The following is a 21,525-nucleotide window of genomic DNA, read 5'->3' as shown; positions in this document are numbered from 1 at the left end:
AAGGTATTTTTATGCCCGACATCACAAAATGCGCCTGAATAAACATTATCGGACTGCAAATAGAGACTCGAACATTGCTCAGAAAATATTTTTCATTTATAACCTCGTATATAGTACGCACTAGGGATTTTGACCTTTAAATTTGGAGGAAAAAATGCGGATTATACTCGAGGATTTATGGTATATGTTTCAGTTCTAGTCCCTAGTTCATATGTAATTCTAAGCATTTGGTTATGTGCTATATGGGGCAGAACCATGTCAGAGTTTTTATGATCTTGTAGAACAAAGGTTAACATGTTTCTTGAAAGGATGCATACAAAATAGTCATATTTTGTATGCATCCTTTCAAGAAATATGTGAACCTTTGTTTTATTTATATATATATATATATATATATATATATATATATATATATATATATATTAATATATATAATCCGTTCTGTCTGTCTGTTTGTGAGTATTGTTCACCCGATCGCACTGAAATTTTAAACATGGATACATGACAGAGCTGGGTGTTCCGTAATCTAAAAACATTTTCAAAATAGTTAGTTTCAAGGTGAGAATTGCTATTTTTGTAATCTTTTTGTCCTGTTTGTTCCGCCATTAAAATCTATCAGTTGCTAAGACAACCGGCACACACGCACACACACAAATACACACACACACGTCCATTTCATATAGACGTACATACATCTGTTACTTTCTTTCTCTGTTCTTTTCACTTATCTTCAATCAACTACCGTAAAAATTTTATATATTATGTCACATTTTCTAAATGTGTGTGTGTACCTTCACTCACTCACTCTATCTCTCTTTCTCTGTCACATACACATATTCTTAAAGGTTTAATAAAATGTGGATGTTTAGATGTACATATGAATACAATAGTCCCCAAGTATTCGCAGGAGTTACTTTCCTAGAGCATCCATGAATATTGGATGTGGTCCATAAAAATGCCTATAAATGCCAAAATATGACGTTATATATATATATATATATAATATTTAATAGTAATTTAATAAGAAATAAAGTAAAATGTACAGTTACTCACCAGTAATGAATGATATTGATTTAAAAGGATGATGATGAAAATAATGAAGGTAATGACTGCACAGCAAAAAAGATTTAAAGCGCTTCAGGTGATGCCTCTTCATCAGGTGTTTTAGGAGTTGTCATGTCTTCGTGCAAGACTTTCTTGGTGGCCTTGAGGAAAATTGTGATGGAAGTTGCTGTCGTTGTTTCTTCATGGTGGTGAAGAGAGTTTTATATGTCTGCATGGCAGCATCAATGGCATTTTTAAATTGGCGAGACCGAGCCATATAGGGATCCCATGCTTCCACCTTCCCTTGCAATTTCTTTGCTGTCCTTAAAAGGTCAGACAGATGTTTGACTGCCAGGCTCACCTCATCCACTTCTTCCTCTGGATCTGGCACTTCCTCCTCTCCACTGGCAGACTTTGTTAACTCCAACAAATCTTTATCTGTCAGGATTTCAGAATGGGCATGGATGAGGTCATTGACCTCATCTTTCATGATGTTGTCAAAACCTTTGCCAAGTACTTTGCCTGTTTCACCGCATTGTGGACAGCCTTGTGCTGAACATCTTCAGGTGAGAAACCCTCATAGTCCTGGCCACACATTCGTCCAGCATGCGATGAGGGTTTCTGTTTTCATGTTTTTAAGAGCAGTGTGGATGACTGACAGGCATGTTTTGATTGTGAAGTTACACCAGTACTCCTTTAACTTGAAATTCTCATCTGAATCCATTGTGTCCACAAGGTGTTCAAGAGTTCCGAGTGTAAAGTGCCTTGAAGGCACAGATCACACCTTGATCCATAGGCTGAATGAGGGAGGTGGTGTTGGCAGGGAGGAACTCAACTTAGACTCCCTTGTGATTCAGATCCAAAGTGTGAGCACCAGCATTATCCATAACAAGCAACACCTTGAATTCCATGCATATATTTTGGCGGTATTACTTGGCTTGAGGGATGAAGCATTGGTGGAACCAATTCAAAGTTAGACTTCTGGTAATCCAGGCCTTGAGGTTGTGCATCTAGTGGACAGGCAGCAGGATTTTATTCTTATTTTTGAAGGCCCTCAGGTTTGCGGACTTGTAGATAAATCCTGGTTTCATCATGAAGCCAGCAGCATTGCCACACATAATTAGCATCTCTTTGTTCTTCTGTGCCTTAAATGCTGGGGCTCTGGCTTTGTCCTTCATGATATATGTTCTCGAAGGCATCTTCTTCCAGAACAAGCCAGTCTCATCCATACTGAAAACCTGTTCCGGCTTGTATCCCTTGTCAACAATGATCTGCCTGAAGGTCTTGAGGTACTTCTCAGTGGCTTCTTTGTTGGCTGATGCTGTCTCTCCATGTAGGGAAACACACTTTATTTTAAACCATTTCTGAAAACGGTCAAACCATCCCTTGCTGGTTTGAAAATCTTCAGGCTCCGGTACTGTCAATGGTGTTGGTTGTGGTTCTTTGGTGCCTTCTGCTTTGTCTCTTTTGTCAAACTGCTAGTATAATTTCTGTGCTTTCTCACGGATGATGTTACCGCTCAAGGGGAAGTTTTTCTTCTTGCAGTCACTGGTCCACAATGCCAAGACAGATTCCATCCTGACGAAGTGCTTATTTCTCACTATCGTTATCTTTTTGTCTCTTTCACAGAAACTTACTGCTACGGTGGTCCTGATCGCCACCTCGTTCTTCTTTATGTAGCATATGGTGCTTTTGTTGACAACACAATAGTGACCTATTGCAGCATAACTTTACCTTCTCAGAACATTATCCAGCAGTTTACCTTCTCATGGAACATCATAACCTTTTTGTGGCACTTAGCTTCACTGCCAGCAGCCTTAGAAGGTGTAGGGCATTTGGGTGGATTTGTATGATTTTAATAACATGCTGCAAAAAATACAGTACTCAACAAAATACTCAAGATAGCTACTGGATGGAGTTTTTCCCCAAAAAACCTACAAAATCTTCCTTTCGTCTAATATTTCCACCAATGGGAAATTGAGCAGAGATTAAAAATAATCATGATTATGAAAAATTTAGTTTGTATTACCACTAGATACAGTAATCTATACTATAATAATAAGAGAGAGAGGGACCAGCAAGTAACCTTAAAAATTATCTTGTTGAAATAAACAATGTGTATAATCAAATGTTGCAATTAACATTCAGTCTCATGTTGTATATATCTTTGATCTGTCATAGGTAGCCCAAGTAATACCGGTGTGATACACTGTATGTATGTGTGTATATATATATATATATATATATATATATATATACGCATTCACTACAATCAGGGGTTGTTGTTGTTGAGAGACAAATACAGCGAGAGAGGGAGAGAAAGTGTGTATGTGTAAAATATAGATAGATGCCGCTAAACTAATTAGCAAGCTTTGATTGAAAGCAGGAATAAGAGATACCAGATACAGTGTACTTGTATCTAAAACAATCAAGCGACGTGAAGTGCAGCTATTCTAATCAGAAGGAGCTTCAACTGTGAAGGGGCATCCAGCAAGCCAGCAAATACGGTATATTGTTACTAATAATTTAGCCTTAAAAAGTGTGAAAAGATATATATTGTCATGAAAAAAGCCATTAAAAAATCGCAGAAATAATTACGATTTTGTGAATATGTGGTGATTTCCGTGAACAATTATTAGTTCCACAAATATCCAGGACCACGAATGCTGAACTGCAAATAAACGGGGGTACACTGTGTAACATCACATATACTCATGCATGCATATGTACATACAATTAACACATACATGCACATATACACACACACATGATATATATATATGCATATATACATATATGCACGTTTATACATACACATACATGCATACACACACATACATATATAGGCATGCACTATATATATATATATATATATATATATATATATATATATATATATATATACATATATACACATTTATACATACACATACTATATATATATATATATATATATATATATATATATATATACATATATACACGTTTATACATACACATACATGCATACACACATACATATATAAGCATACACTTACATGTGCATGTACATACATGTATTCATATATGCCTACGTATTCATAAATATATATGTACACACATGTACATACTCATACATACATATACATGTGCATACACACATACATATATATGTACACACATATATACACATACATACATATACATACATACATAAACATAATGCTATACTTAAACACAAATGTATACATATACGCATGTGCCTACATATATATTTTTTTTATATGCACATATAAACACACATGTATATATGTATATACATATACGTGTGCACACACACACATACAAACAAATACTTACACATACATATATATGCACATATACACACATCTATACATAAATTTGACATGGACGATTCTTTCTTGTCTTGAGATTTACAGTCAACTGATCCGGTGGTGATGTTGGGTGGTGATGGTTACCGAGATAATCTACTATAATAATACTCTTCTATTTATGAATGAGAAAGGAAGGGGTGATGTCATACTTGGTAGTCGGATGATGAAAATTGTACACCGAAAAATAAATCAGACAGCTTTTCAACTCTGTGTGAATATATGTGTGCGTATGTAAAGGGGGCTATGTGAATGTGTGCGTTTGTGTGTGTGTGCACGTGTAATGGAAGTGGGATAGTTCATCTTTGTTCGCTTAGTATTTGGGTTTATTTTTTGATTTGGTTGAATCTTGGTTTTTTTTTTTTTTTGTTGGTCAGTTATTTTTCGCATTTTGACAGAAAAATGTTATTCCAAAATTGTCTTTTAATGTAAGCTTGCCCAAACAAGTCGAATGCTTACACAGAGCAGGTTTTACAGCTACATCATCCAAACCGACCTGGTGAAACCGGGCTTGGCTGCTAATATATATATATATTATAAATTAACTACCAACAAAGATAATTGGTAAGCTAACTCAAAAAATCATCACCAAAATAGCAGAAAAAAACGACAGTGAAGGTATGCAGACTCTTCAAGAATCGATCCTTTTGGTTATATTAATAATAATAAAGGAGTTACGACGGAAAAACGTATATATTCAAATGAACATATTTATCTGCTTCAATATATATTTCAGTATAAAGAATTCATTAAGAGACTTAATAAATCAAAATTTCTTTACACATCATTCAGGAATAAATATAACATCAGAAAAAATACACTCGATTTAAAAACACAAACCGTTCATGGCGAAAAAATTTCACAATTACAAAAAACCGAACAAAATTTTTTAAGTTTTAGCAAAAAGAACGCTATTACCTACATACAGGCATCCGCATGTGCGCCCGTACACATACGCGTTCATGCACACGCACACGCTCATGCACGCACACATGTGCATGCTCACATGCATATGTATGCGTACACAAACAAGCAAAGTTCGCAAGTCATAAACACATACACACACACACATACATACACACACACACACATACATCCACACATATATATATATAAATATAAAAATATGTTAAAAAAACCTCATTTTAAAATATAATTTAAAATTATATATACATATACACAAAAAAAAAACCTATACACATACAAGACACCATACACACACATACACACATACATACATATATACATATATATACATGTACATATACATATACACACACACATAATTATTTAGATGTGACACTTGATATAAAAAATGATACGTATAGACCGTACCATAAACCGTCTACTAATTTGAAATATATAAGTAGATGGAGTAACCACCCTAGAAGTATTATTGATAATTTAGTTAGAAATATTTCGATTAGGCTTTCTAAGTTATCAGCTAATCGTGTTGTTTTCGATAATGAAGCTCCTTTGTATAATGAAGCTCTAAATAGGGCTGGTTTTAAAGATAAGGTTTATTATGTTGAACCTGAATCTGGTGAGGTTAGAGTAGATAGGGATGTTAGGAATAATAAGGTTAGGTTGGTTAGGAGTAATAATAAAAAAATTTATGATCATAGATATAATCGTAATAATGTCATGCGTAATTCTAAATGTTTTAGGTATTTTGCAAAAGGCTTTAATAATATTAATGATGGTTATCTTTGGTTTATTTTACCATTTGGTAAAAATGTTAAGTCGAATTTGGTAGCTCAGTTTAGGGAGGTAATTAGTAAGCATTTCCCTGCAAATTCGCGTTACGGTAAAATTATTAATACGCATAGTGTTAGGTTTGGTTTTTCCAATACTAAGAACCTAGAGCAGATTATTGCAGCACATAATTCTGAAGTTCTTAAGACAGGCATGAATGGAATGAATAGGGATGAGGACCCTCACTTAGGTAATAATATTATAGGTTCTAAGATTGAGGTAACTGAGATTAATCCCAGGAGGTTAAAGTTTGAGGGTCCGAACGTGAGATTAAGGAATATAGTGTATCAGTGTAAGGTTAAGAGCGATACAGATGTTAGTGTTTATGTGGATTGTTCTTCAGATAAGATTTGTAGGAGAATTTCTTGTCACTTTAATACGTTTAGAGATAGGAGTAAAATAGCTAGTACTAGTCTTAGTAGGTTTATTTGGGAGTTAAAAGAACAAAATAAGAACTTTTCATTAGAATGGTCTATTATTGGGAGGGATTTCCCATACGATAAGGGTAGGAGGTATTGCAACTTGTGCAATCTTGAGTTGTTTTTTATTCTATTTTCAAAGCATAAACTAATTAATAAACTAACATATAATGGGTTCAGATGTGTTCACATTCGCAAACATACTTATTTTTGGTTTAGATAATTTCATTGTTTATTTTCTCCTATAGCTGAACTTTGTTATGATCGGGTATTAAGGTCTGGGTTTTAGTATTTTTAGTTCTGCTATTGCTCTATTTACTTATTCGTACATCCATTCATATACATGTGCAAGTGTATATACATATGGATGGGTATACATGGAAAAATGTGTGTATATATGTGTATGTATGTGTGTATATATGTATATGGGTATGTGTATGTATATGTATGTGTGTATGTACGTATATGTATATATATACCTATATGTATATATATATATATATTAATATATATATATATATATATATATGTATGTGTGTATATATGTGTGTAATGTTTTGTATGTGTGTATATATGTGTATATGTATATATATGTATGTGTGTATGTGTGTGTGTATGTGTATACATATGTATGTATATGTATACATATATGTATATGTGTGTATATATATATATATATATGCATATGTGTGTATATGTGTGTGTGTGATGTTTTGTATGTGTGTGTGTATATATGTGTATATATATATATATATGTATATATGCATATATGTGTGTATGTATGTATATGTGTGTGTGTATATGTATATGTACATGTATATATATGTATGTATGTGTGTGGTGTTTTGTATGTGTATAGGTTTTTTTTTGTGTATATGTATATATAATTTTATAATATATTTTAAAATGAGGTTGTTTTAACATTTTTATATTTATATATATATGTGTATGTATGTGTTTATGACTTGTGAACTTTGCTTGTTTGTGTATGCATGTGAGCATGCACGTGTGTGTGCACATGAACGTGTGTGCGCGCATGAACGTGTGCGTGTGTGTACGGGCGCACACGCGGATGCCTGTATGTAGGTAATAGCGTTCTTTTTGCTAAAACTTTAAAAATTTTGTTCGGTTTTTTGTAATTGTGAAATTTTTTCGCCATGAACGGTTTGTGTTTTTAAACCGAGTGTATTTTTTCTGATGTTATATTTATTCCTGAATGATGTGTAAAGAAATTTTGATTTATTAAGTCTCTTAATGAATTCTTTATACTGAAATATATATTGAAGAAGATAAATATGTTCATTTGAATATATACGTTTTTCCGTTGTAACTCCTTTATTATTATTATTTATATATATATATATACATATATATATATATATATATATATATATATATATATATATATATGTATGTATACACACACACATATATACATATACACACACACATAAAATTTATCTATACATACCAATATATACATATGCACAACTACATCCATACTCAGAAGTACACAGATGTGCATATGTAATTGTTGACCAATTTGTTAATAATGAATAATTATTAACTTCCTACTCTCCATTTTCTTTTCTTCATTTAACTATATATATATATATATATATATATATATATATATATATATATATATATATATAAAGAGTATGAGAGTTTTAGTTCACTGATGGTCTAAACGAATAGGTACACTGAGTAAGTACTATAATTGGTCATCCATTAGGTTCCAAGTTCACAGCTGACACTGGAGCTAGGGATCCATATTAGGCTTCTGAGTTAGCAGGTGTATGTTATGTTAAAGGAAAAAGGACATCAAAAGCCAAGGCAGGATAGGTATCTCAAGTCATTTAGAATATTTAATTAGGGTAAGGTGAATTTGAAGTCTTACAGCTGTTTCTGGGATACCCTAAGTGGTAGGCTAGCATGTCCATACACTTGGTATTTCATCATCAGAGACAAGGTGAGTATGTATGAAAGATCTAGGCAGGGAAATTCACAGTTTATAAGGAATAAAATAGTAGATAGAAGAATAGTAGAACAGTAGATAGAAGAATACAGACAGGAGAATAAAGGACTGAATGCCTACTGCCATCCCATTACAGAAGGTTTAATGTGGTATACACATTGTCCACATCTTACACAATTCTACTAGCCATTACATTGGGTCTACTATTAATTTTAAACAGAGATATTCTGCACATCTAAGCTCATTTAAATATGAGGAGCATAGCAAACTTGTGAATTGAGCCATTGTTATTCTCTAGAAAGTACATTTAATCAAGTCCGATAAAGAAACAGGAATTTTTAAAAGGTTACAGTATTTACTTACTGGACTGAAATACACTTCCTTCAAATTGTCTGATTCACTGTCAGTTCCATACCAAAAATTCAGATTATGAATTATTCATTGGAAGAGAAGATAATTAAATGTTACCTTATTAACATATTATTAATACTCTGTCAGCAAATTGGATTGTAAATTGTCTCATGCTTAGTTATCATAGAACTATAAAGAAATGTTTCTTAATTTGTAAGAATCCAGTTACTGAGTGAAAAGTTCAAAATTTATATCTCTTTATACAAGATCTCTTTTTTTCTTCCCCAGTATAATGACCATTGTTGGAATCTGTTTATCAGGCTTGCGTCAGTTCACTCCAGACCTCTGCGAGATTCTCATGGACCAGGTAATACATTATTCCAACTTATTACACTACTTTCTCATATAACTACATTTGACATTTTCTGAAAAGAACCCTTTAAACTTTATTTCTTAGAGTATGGATGTCAGCCGATATGATCCATTTCTTACCATTGGTTTTAATGCTCCATCTCTTCAGCAAGATGCTCAACCAACATTTGGAACTCTACTTGCTTGTATCAATATGTGTATGACATTCCTCCCAAAGGTATGTATCTTTTCATATCTAGTTGTTCATCTGTGGTACCCACTTAAATGTTTAGAGCTTTGTGAACTGGAAAATTATCATCAATCATCATCAATATTTAACATTAATTTTCCGTGTTGGTGCACCAGGTTCCATAGTCTATTTTGGCTTGGTTTTTATGGTGGCATGCCCTTCCTAATGCCAACCACTTTACAGAGTATACTGGGTACTTTTTATGTGGCACCATCACCACATTTTTATATGATGCCGGCACCCACACCAATATTTTTTATGTGGTGCCTTGGTTTAGGATCTCAGTTTTGTTGTGGTGAGCAGGTCTTCTCAAGTACAGCAATGCACTAGATATCGCCATCCTCCGTCATCTCCTTCGTTTAGGCTCTCTGAACATTCTCCATCCTATTCTTATTCTAGTAGTTACACTTTCTGTACAACCTACTGCACTACTAATTAGGTCACCTAGGTAGCAAAATTTATCTACAAGTTCCAGAGAGCCACCAGGATATTTGAGGAAATCAGTTTCTCATGTATCTGTAGTCTTTATGGCTCCCATACATCTTCCACATATAAACACTATGAAGTGTGAAGACTAAATATCATCATCATCATCATCATTTAACATCTGCTTTCCATGCTAGCATGGGTTGGACGATTTGACTAGGGACTGGTGAACCAGATGGCTACACCAGGCTCCAATCTGATTTGGCAGAGTTTCTACAGCTGGATGCCCTTCCTAATGCCAACCACTCTGAGAGTGTAGTGGGTGCTTTTACGTGCCACCGGCACGAAGGCCAGTCAGGAGATACTGGCAACGGCCACGCTCAAAATGGTGTATTTTACGTGTCACCTGCACAGGAGCCAGTCCAGTGGCACTGGCAACAAACTCACTCGAATGTCTTTTCACATGCCAGGAAGGCGATGTTGGTAACGATCACGCTCAAATGGCGCTATTTACGTGCCCCCGGCACTGAAGCCAGTCAGCTGGTGCTCTAGCAACGATCACGCTCGGACAGTGCTCTTAGTCCTCCACTTGTACAGATGCCATCACGATTTCGCTTTCGCTTGCCCCAACAGGTCTTCGCAAGCCAAGTTTAGTGTTGAATGAAGAGACATTGGCATGGGTGCCAGTCTACAAATTTAGTTTGATTTTGATTTCGATTTCACTTGCCTCAACAGGTCTTCGCAAGCGGAATTTAGTGTCCAAAGAAAGAATTTACGCGTAAGTGGGCTGGCTACATCCCAGGCAGATGCCTTGGATTTTGGTCTTACTTGGCTTGCCGGGTCTTCTCATGCACAGCATATTTCCAAAGGTCTTGGTCAGAAGTCATTGCCTCGGTGAGGCCTAATGTTCGGAGGTCATGCTTCACCACCTCATCCCAGGTCTTCCTGGGCCTACCTCTTCCACGAGTTCCCTCAACCACTAAGGTGTGGCACTTTTTCACACAGCTATCCTCATCCATTCTCGCCACATGACCATACCAGTGCAGTCGTCTCACTTGCACACCACAACTGATGCTTCTCAGGTTCAACTTTTCTCTCAAGATACTTACACTCTGTCAGGTATGCACACTGACATTACTCATCCATTGGAGCATACTGGCTTCATTCCTTGCGAGCTTATGCATGTCCTCAGCAGTCACGGCCCATGTTTCATTGCCATGTAGCATGGCTGTTCGTACACATGCATCATACAGTCTGCCTTTTACTCTGAGCGAGAGGCCCTATTAAGCAGAGGTAAGAGCTCTCTGAACTTTGCCCATGCTATTCTTATTCTAGCAGCTACACTTTCAGCGCACCCTCTCTCACTACTAACTTGGTCACCCAGATATCGGAAGGTATCAACTACGTCCAGTTTTTCTCCCGGGAATGTGACAGAAGTTGTTTTCTGCACATTTTCAGTGTTTATTTCTGCACCTCTATGGACATAGCTTGTACTGGGTACATCTTATAGAGTTTCTACCTACACCTTTTCTACAGATCGAGCAAGGCCATCTACCTGAAGGGGATTGTGTTTTGCCTACCTTCCTACTTATATGTGTACATACATATACATACATAAATATATCATAGAGACAGTAATAGAAATGGAACTAATATATATATATATATATACACAAAGTGAAAGTATTAATAGTGAAACCTATTAAAACTGAAAGTATTATCTCATATTACAATAGAGATGTTATTGTTTCATTTTTGACACGTAATACTGAAATTGTGTAAGAGATAAGAGATTGCTCCACACTCGCATTAGGCAAGAAGTTGTAAATCCTTTTGGCCCATGACACTGCATGGACCCTAAGTATGTCATGCGTAAAATTTGCATGAAATCAGTTGGGTAGTTCTTGAGTTTTAGTGATACACTCATACAGTTACAGACTGACAGACACACATTCTCAGTTTTATTTTATATATTAAAAGGCAAGTTGTCTGTCTGTGTTGTGTGAACCACTTCTACTCCTACAATTTTCAACCGAATTTCACCAAATTTGACATGTCTGCTCTCTTTGCCTTAGGATATGTTTTCTTATAATTTTTTCCTCGAAATTCTGTGCCCCTAACATAAATAGACTGCTCTCAATTTGCCTAAGATTTGAACCCACCACGACTATGCAACAGTATGCATACAATTTTTGGCACTTCTTTAGTAGTGCACCTCTCCAAGAAAATGATGCCTAATTTCTAAAAAATTATGAAAATGGGAAATGTATCCAAAATAAATGAAGTATGCAAAAAATCACAAAGATTCATCTATTTTTAAATATTTTATACTAAAAAATAAAACATGGAAAACGGGCACTCATGAATATAAGCAAACATGTCGGATGATCAGATATTTTTAATGATACAAGGGCCCGACAATAACATTTGCAAATTCTTGATTGTTTTTAATCAGATATTTTACTGTGCACACTGGTAAGGGCTAGTGTAGCATGTGCTGCTACCACATAACAGCTATTCGCAAATACCTGTTCAGTGGTAGCAGGACGTGCTAGGAATACCAGCCAAATCGGTTAATGTTTACAAGTACACCTACACGTCAACCCCCACCACTTTTCTTTCTTTTATATATATACTAGCAGAAATACCCGGCTTTGCCCAGGTTAAAGAGAATAATGAAATCTAAAAACGCCGTCTAGACTATGCAACCCTCAACTGTTAGTAGCTACGATACCATATTTCTACCTTAATAACTCTCCAATCCATGCCAGCATGGAACATAGACATTAAGTGGAATGCTAGAAGAAAGTTTTCAACTCATATCTATATAAAGTAAATACACGTAATTGAGAAACACGTTTTGTGTATTTTATTTCATAACCAAACAAACAGGTACAGATTATAAATAATGAAAGGCCAATTTTGGTGATTCATTTGACAGAGGTAGTAGAGAGACAATGCGATGATAAATCTGAGGTTGGATCTTGAAAGTTTGGATGAATGCTGCCTCAGTTAAATCTCTTGTGGTTCCAAATGATGTCATCTGTAGTACAGCGTCGTATTGTGTAATTTTGTTTTGCAAATGTTAGGAATCTTGGTCAGTTGATGATAACAGTTTCTTCAATAGCTCTGGAGGTTGGGGATTGTGGAATTGTTGGGAATGTTTTTAACTTTGGTGTTATATGTATTGCTTGAATTTCTTTGACATATGAAATATATGTATTTTCACTGGGTTTGTAAAAGAGAGTTGTGTAGTTCTCGAGTTTTAGGGATTCACACAGACACACAGACACACATTTTCATCTTTATATATAGAGATATGTATACACACACACACACGCACCCAAACACACTTATATATATGTATATCAATATAAATATATGAAAGTCAATGAAGTTTCGTAAAAGAAGGTGATCATGTACATACTTTCTTGCTGTTGTGATTATAACACCTCGTTGTAAACAATGTTCCTTGTTTTCCCTTGTGGAGCATATGCAAATAGGTTTTTTTTGCTGCCCACTCTTGAGCAGCCAACATACAGTTGTCCATGTGAGAAGCAGGGCTCTTCCAAGAGAAGACCAGCTACAGACAGTGCTCATCTGTTATGTTCGGGTTAAAATTTCATCAACATCAAAAATATATGAATTTTCATGGGAGCTATGGCCGTTATGCATAGAATATAATTTCCAAATTGCAGACAAAATTTACAATCGATAAATGTCTTAGAACAACCAGTCTCTCATCTGGGAAGGTCTTGAAATCAATGTTACCAACTGGGGACTATGTGTGTCACAGTGATAATAAAAAGACTCAAAGGAGGTCTGCAACAAAATAATTTTACTCAACACTTTGCAAGTGAATCAGTGGAGGCAAAGATGCGTCTCATTTACTTGACAATTTATGCACCACATTGCAGAAATCACAATGTAAGTATATCTGAAAGGGTAGTCTTACACTGTTGTACCGTTGAATTACAAATAATGCTCATCTGTTATTTTCAGGTTAAAATTTCATCAACATCAAAAATATATGAATTTTCATGGCCGTTATGCATAGAATATAATTTCCAAATTTCATAAAGATCCGTTCAGTACTTTTGACGTAGTTTTGGATAAGAAAACAAATGACTAATGTGTGTGTTTGTGTGCATGTGTATGTGTGTGATGGGTGTATATATGTATAGATATCTGTATGCATGTATATATATGTATATATGTGTACATATTACATGTACATCTATATATATATACATCTACACATATGTATACATATACATGTATGCATATAGATCTATATCTATATATATATCTATACATATACGTGTACATATACATCTATATGTATACATATACATCTCTCTCTCTTTCTCTCTTTCTGAAAGTATCTGTCATTACAGTATCGAAATGTGATTGTTTCCGTTAGTGGAATAACGTGTACATATACATCTATATGTATACATATACATCTCTCTTTCTCTCTTTCTCTCTCTCTAAAAGTATCTGTCATTACAGTATCGAAATGTGATTGTTTCAGTTAGTGGAATAGTTTCATTTTTAAAGTGAAAGTATTTGACATGAGTGTTTTTGTTTCACTTTTGACATGTAATACTTAAATAGTGGAGGAGATATTATGTTGCCGTGGGCTTGAACTCTGCAAGAAGTTAAAAAATTTTTTTTTGACTAAAACACAACTGGAACCCTAAGTAAGGCATGTGTAAAATTTTAATGAAATTGGTTGCGTAGTTCTCGAGTTTTAGGGATTCACACATACACACAGACAGACAGACACACATTCTCATTTTTATATATATAGATATATATATATATAACGAGGTGTGCGTGTATACGCTCGAGCATGTTAGTGGGTGTATCTGTATGAGTGTGTGTCTATACACACATATACATATACTATGACTTCTAAGTAAGTGTATGTACCCATGTAATAGATAAGTTTATAAAGCTAGGAATTTTTAGTGGTGTGTTTGGGTAAACTGACCACTCATCACAATGTTATCAAATTACAATCTTAATCTATATTTCAACGCGTGGTCTAGCTAAGAAATTATTTATGACCACTACAATCCCATCCAAGACAGCATCCTGTCCTCAACTCTATAGTATTTTATCTCTTTATCTCTTATTCTACTTTATGGTTTTATTTCTTTTGTTACTTTATTCCAATTTTGCTAAATCTTAATTGAATATGTATCAAACTTTATTATCCTTATTTTTACTTTTATTACTCTCAGTTTGACTTCTATTACTTTTATATTTTTTTACTTTATACCTTTCATCTTCTCCTATATTATACATGCTAGTTAAATATAAACTCAATCCAATCTATTTAACATTCACTCTATGCTGAATTGTGGTACAGTACAGGCAGATTTTTGAAATCCAACGAACCTTTATGCAGATATACCTTTTTAAAGGGATGTGATAAACCTATTATAATGGGTAATACTAAGTGTACTTTTTCTTTTGTGATGTAATCTTTGGGACTAGCAATGTTTGCGACTGAAGATATCTTTAAACCATCTTTTATATCAACAATATACCTATACTGATGTAATGACAGATTGTTTATAAAGCTTGAAACACGTGTACTGCGATATCCTTTGTGTTCTGTTTTCAATTTATGCTTGATATATTTATATATATATATATATATATATGCATTATAGCCTCTGGCCCACCAAAGCCTTGTGACTGGATTTCGTACATGGAAACTGAAAGAACACTGTCATATATATGTGTGTATTAGTGTGTGTGTGCACGTGTGTGTGTGTGTTTGTAACTACACCATTGCTTCACATCCGATGTTGGTGTGTCTACATACCTATAACTTAGCGGTTTGGCAAAAGGGCACTGATAGAATAATTAGAAGGCGGTGCTCCAACATGGCCGCAGTCACATGACTGAAACAAGTAAAACTAAAAAACTATGCCGTTTTAATCCCGAGCAAGGCTGGGTATCTCTGCTAGTATATATAAATAGAGATGTTATTGTTTCACTTTTGACACATAATACTGAAATAGTGTAAGAGATAAGAGATTGCTCCAGGCTTGCGTTAGGCCAGAAGCTGGAAAATTTTTTTGGCCCATGACACTACATGGACCCTAAGTAAGGCATGTGTATAATTTGAATGAAATTGGTTGTGTAGTTCTGGAGTTTTAGTGATGCACACATACAGCTACACATTGGGGGCAATAGGCATGCAACGCACACATGCATGCGTGCACGCACGCACACATCAGCAGCATTTAACATTTTCTATGCGTGTATGGGTTGGACATCTTGTTCAGGATCTAATGAGCCGCAGGGCCATGCTGAGCTCCAATGTCAACTTTGGCATGGTTTGTATGTTTTGACGTCCTTCCTAACACCAACTACTTTATAGAGTGTACTTAGTGCTTTTTTTTTTTTGTGCCACTGGTATTAGCTTGCAAGAAATGAAAAGAACAGGAAAAAGCTCTTTTACTTAAGTGGGGTGGAGAGTATGTGAAACAGGGAGGTGGTTTTATGTCAGGTGCTGAGAGGCTAAACTGTGATTGAGAGATAGGCTCGGGTGTCTATGTCATCATCATCATCATTATATATCTGACTTCCATCCTGGCATGGATCAGTATCTCAATATCTGCTTTGGCATGGTTTCTACAGCTGGAGACCATTCCTGCCACCAATCACTTTATAGTATGTACTGGTCAGTCATTTGTGAGGTCAGTACTAGTAAGGTCAACTTGCAATGTCTATGGCCCTTCTAAGTGATGGAGAAATGAAGAGAGAGACTACAATGATTCTAGACAAATAATGAGAGGAACAAATTTAGAGTTGTGAAAGGGTAGAGTAAGAGTTGGCATTGTTGGAGAAAAAAAGTATGGAAGGGAGACACATACATACCTAGGGGCTTCAGAGTACCAAATTTCACTTAAAAAGCATAAATCAAACTGAGGCTGTGGAAGCAGACACTAGTTCAAGGGACCAGGTAATAAGATTGAACTAATCGGAATCTGGTTGCAAACAACTAGCTAAAGGCATGAACATCGTGGTATGGACATTTATATATTTTATTTACATGTCTAAACTACTGTATTTTATACCTGCACTTCATTGCTATATTCCTATTCATATCACTGCCCATCCTACCAGCCATTACACACACTACTTTTGTAAATCACTCCTTTATTAATACCTTTTCTAACCATAGTTCTTTCTCCTTAAGTACATTTTTCAAACATCTGATATTGCCAAACAATAGGCTTTGCTCCAAATATCAGAATTCTTATTTCCCTAAGGCATAAACTTTATTATGTGTGTGTGTGTGAGAATATATATGGTAGAAAGTAATCATAAATTTTTGGCTTTTCTCTTTGTCAAAAGATTGATCCCAGAGCTTCTTCTCCACAGAAAGGAAATGATTTTATTAATCACAATATACCCAAGTAAGTAACTGCAATATACAAACATTCATCAGTAATTTCATTTGCATGAGATTAATATTTTTACAAAACTGCAAGTATTTAAGTGAAGTATAGTTAATTAAATCAACTCCAATATAGATCATCCTCCCCCTTTTTTTATTAACATCTGGGGATGAAAAAAACTGCCAGCAGCAGAATTTAGGCTGAGAAATGTTACAAGTGTAGAACGCACAGTTTATCATTCCTCTATACTACTTCCTTCATTAGTTTTATATTTTCACAGTCTGGATGATAGCAATAGTACAGTTTATATGGAAGTGAATCAAAGTGTGAGGCATTAACTGTGGCCACCAAAAAGGAAACAGTAACTTCTTGCCTAGATCATAGCTGCTCCAGAGAAATACATTATTGGAGATCATGTACAGTGTATTTTGTGTATATGACACATTGTATAAGATGCTAGTTATTAAATATCATGAGGCAATAGAGATCTTCTGTAAAGAGAAAGTCTCACAGCCATAGAGAAGAATTGAATGGATTTCTGTATCTTGGTATTCCTTTATAACAATAGCACAGGTGTTAATTGCATAAAGGCAGTATGAGCTAGAATCATGACCTTCTTTACCATGCTAAGTTTCACCAGTTTGTAGAAAGGGTGTTTCTGGTATGCAAATTCATCTATTATAAATGTCCATTTTTACTTGTTGGCATACATCCAGATTAGGTACATGATAAGTTAAAGTGAACAATGAAATCAATACTTGCAGGTATTTATTTCATTGTTCACTACAATTTATCATATACCTAATCTGGGTATATCCTTACATGTAAAAATATCCAAAGTACCTGTGGTCTCGACTGATGGAGTTAGATCTCATTTGATCAATGAAAGTTCATGGCAGTTGTTTCAGATACATTTTTCTCTGAAGGAACCAGCTAAGCCTTCTAGGGACCAGGTAATAGGACTGAACTAAGCAGAATATGATTGCAAACAACTAGCTTGTCTTAAAGGCATGAACATTGTGGTATGGACATTTATATGTTTATTTACATGTTTAAATTCAATTTATTTTTAAAGCTATATTTTTAATTTCAGCATAATATTATTTAAAAGACTATTTTTATGAATGGGCTGCATAAAACTCATTAAAATTCTCTTCATGGCTCATGATTTTTGTTGAACATCATTTAAAATATTTTAAAAATTAACCCAAGAAAGTTTTGAACTAAACCTGTTATAGCTTTTCCTAGTTTATGAGGAATCCAATATTAGAAAAATAAAACAGATAAAAAATTTTGTTTCTAAATTGGAACAATCTCTTAGTCATATTTCAGCCTGTGTACCTATACTATTTGTTCTCACACAATTTCTTTATCCTAACAGCTCTGTACAAAAGCTATGACTAATTACATATTAATGTATGTTTTGTTTTACAGACATTTGGTACTGTTTGTTCTAGAAAATTCTTTAATGTTGATTATGTCCCAAGCTTGTCGATACCTAAAAGAGCCAACTCTTTCTGCTAGAGACAAACAACTTCTTAAAAGGGAGCTTGGAGCTGACCTTGTAAGTAAAAATGGAAATGATTTCATAATTTTTGACTTTCTAAACATTTTTACAGAAATATAATTAAATCCATTGTTGGTCAAGCTATCAGTTGAACTGTTTTACTATGCTAAATACTACACTTCAGAAAATCACTGAATCAAGTTTACAGGTTATTTAGAGAATTTAAATAAACTGAACCTGTGAATGCTATTGTTATGTAACCTGGTGTTAGGCAATCTATTCTAATTAACAGAAGGTGCTGGGGTGTTTACGTATTTTATTTCTAGTCAGTATGTACATCTTCAAGTGCTAGGTTCAAAACTTCAAGATGCCATTGTATTATTATTGCTTTGTGCTACATCAATTGCTAAGCATCATGACCAGTTGCATCTTCAGGATATATATATATATATATATATATATATATATATATATGACTGGCTTATGTAGATTTTATCTGAATGGGTAGTCCATCCAAGCTTCAATAGCATAGCTGCATTACCTGATGGAGCTACAGCAAGCACAATTCAGACATCAGGCCACCTTCATTGTTGTCAATTTTACTTTTGATTGACTCAAAAACAATCTTCTGTTTGTTGTTGAACATATTTCTGTGGTCATCGTAATAAACTTCAGCTGAAGGATCTAGTTCATCTGGGTTAACAGGCACATTTTGTTACTGGTGGCCTGCAGCTGGCAAACATTAATTAAAATGTTGAATGCTCATATTGAATCAACTGGTTGTCCAGTACACACAGGATGTCATTGGCAGCTTCACTTGCATTTTCAGTGGTCATTGGTTTTGCTTTTTTCTGTGTTCTAGAAAATCATCAATAAGGTTGGTGCAATACATGTATAAATTTAGAGGCTAAGGCAGGGAGCAGGAATGAAGAATTGTAAGAAATAAAATTGCAATAAAAGATGTATCTCCCTTCTGGATCTTCTGCATTTTTATCAAAATAAGCCATTTGTTTCATTGATTGAGCATTTTCTACGTTTAGATAAAGATTATGTGATGATTGAATCTAAAGACATTTCTACTGATTAAGCAATTCAAGTTTCCAATTTGATTCAGATGATCCCTGCAATTTTCATATTTAATGATCTTATCATACTGATTTGCATCACTGATCTCAAGAGAAACTCATTCTTGTTCTCTTTCCAATGAGATTGTAGAATTGTGTGTTTGAATATAGATATTTCACAGCTTTAGTAGATGCACTTCAGTCAACATGGATGTGAGCTTCATAGTACCAATTAGCAACTTTTATGTCCCTGTTTCAAACTCATACATTAATAGTATGGCTTCCTTCAATAGGACATCACCAACAATATAGTAGATAAGTCACCACTACATAATGTTTGTGAATGGAACTCAGAGGAATAATTCTTGTTACAACATCCATTTAATAAGCAAAATGAAATTGCATTCTGTTTTTCATAAAGACTAACTGCACTTGCTTTATTTGGATTGGGTAGCTCAATAGAGACACTTTTGTTGATTTCTTGCTATAGTTGTGTTATTTTCTACTATAAAAAGAAAATGGGAGTGAGGAAAACCTCTCTTCTGGAATTCAATTGTACTCACATTGATTTGTAGAAGTTACATCAGAATGATCTGTGGCAGTTTGATCTGCACTCAATTCTCTAATAATTTCTTGTCACTTTGGATGGTGTGAGTAAAGTACAATTCTTTAGGACACTCTGTGTTTGACAACATGGTTTGAGGTGCAAAGTAGCAATTGTTGTAACTATGATTCAGTTTTGTTTTGATGAGACTGTCTAGAGAAAAGATTAAGTAAACAGCATGAAATGTTAAGATTGAAAAATTGTAAACTTTTTTTTTTTTGCAGAATACATTTTTGCAATCAATGCATCGGCATATTCGTAAAGGAGGCACAACTCCAGTCTCTCCATGTGGAAGTCAACCTCAACAGCAGCAGCCAGTTTCCAATACTTCTCCTACTGGTCTATCAATTGGACGCAGCACAAGTCAAACAGGTTTTACATCAAATCCAGAACAAGCTTTTTACAAATTAGTTAGTGAATTTGTAACAAAAGTATTACGATAACATGAAAAAGATTTTGTAAGAACTTTTATAAGAAAACAAAAAAATCAAATTTATGTATTTTGAAATTCAATAAATTAATCATTTTACTAACTTTTTAAAGTTTAATTTTTTAAAATTAATCATCATAACCCTGCACTTAACAAAGTACAGAGTAGCTAGACATAACCTATTTACGAATTTATAACAGCCATATTAATTCACCTGTCAGTTGCTCCAAAAAATCGAAGTTAAGTAAGAAATTGTTTAAAAGTTACTCATCTGAGAAATTCAATTCACTCCTAATTTAAATGGTCCCTCACTGCTGATAGCAATGACACTGAAGACTGAAAAGGCCAATCCTCACACTGAACAAAATAAAAATGACAAGGAAGAGTTAAAGGAGAGTATAGTAATTATTGCTGTATTTTACATTCCTAATGTTTTTCTTCTTACTTCAAAAAGGTCAGTTTCGGTGGTAATAGACTGACACCAGATGGAACAGCTCTGGACTTTAATTTCCCATGTCTCAATCAAGCAATTTTGAGAGCTGACTTTAGCT

At 34.5% G+C, this 21,525-nt stretch overlaps 1 protein-coding gene across 1 annotated transcript in view; it reads left to right on the top strand.

The window, feature by feature from the left end:
• The window catches only part of LOC106881422 (nucleoporin NUP188), a 475,282-nt gene extending 454,209 nt beyond the window's left edge, over window positions 1-21,073 (top strand). The window contains exons 48-52 of the mRNA XM_014931808.3: window positions 9,207-9,285; window positions 9,376-9,507; window positions 17,326-17,387; window positions 18,804-18,933; window positions 20,769-21,073. Coding sequence (XP_014787294.3) covers window positions 9,207-9,285; window positions 9,376-9,507; window positions 17,326-17,387; window positions 18,804-18,933; window positions 20,769-20,987 — 622 coding nt within the window. The 3' untranslated portion in view covers window positions 20,988-21,073. The remainder of the gene's footprint in view (window positions 1-9,206; window positions 9,286-9,375; window positions 9,508-17,325; window positions 17,388-18,803; window positions 18,934-20,768) is intronic.
• The last annotated feature ends 452 nt before the right edge of the window (window positions 21,074-21,525 follow it).

The sequence above is a fragment of the Octopus bimaculoides genome, chromosome 1, assembly GCF_046866305.1.
Source record: "Octopus bimaculoides isolate indiv1 chromosome 1, ASM4686630v1, whole genome shotgun sequence".
NCBI classification, from domain to species: Eukaryota; Metazoa; Mollusca; class Cephalopoda; order Octopoda; family Octopodidae; genus Octopus; species Octopus bimaculoides.
The sequence above is the reverse complement of the archived record's forward strand: the minus strand, read 5'-3'. Positions and strand labels throughout refer to the sequence as shown.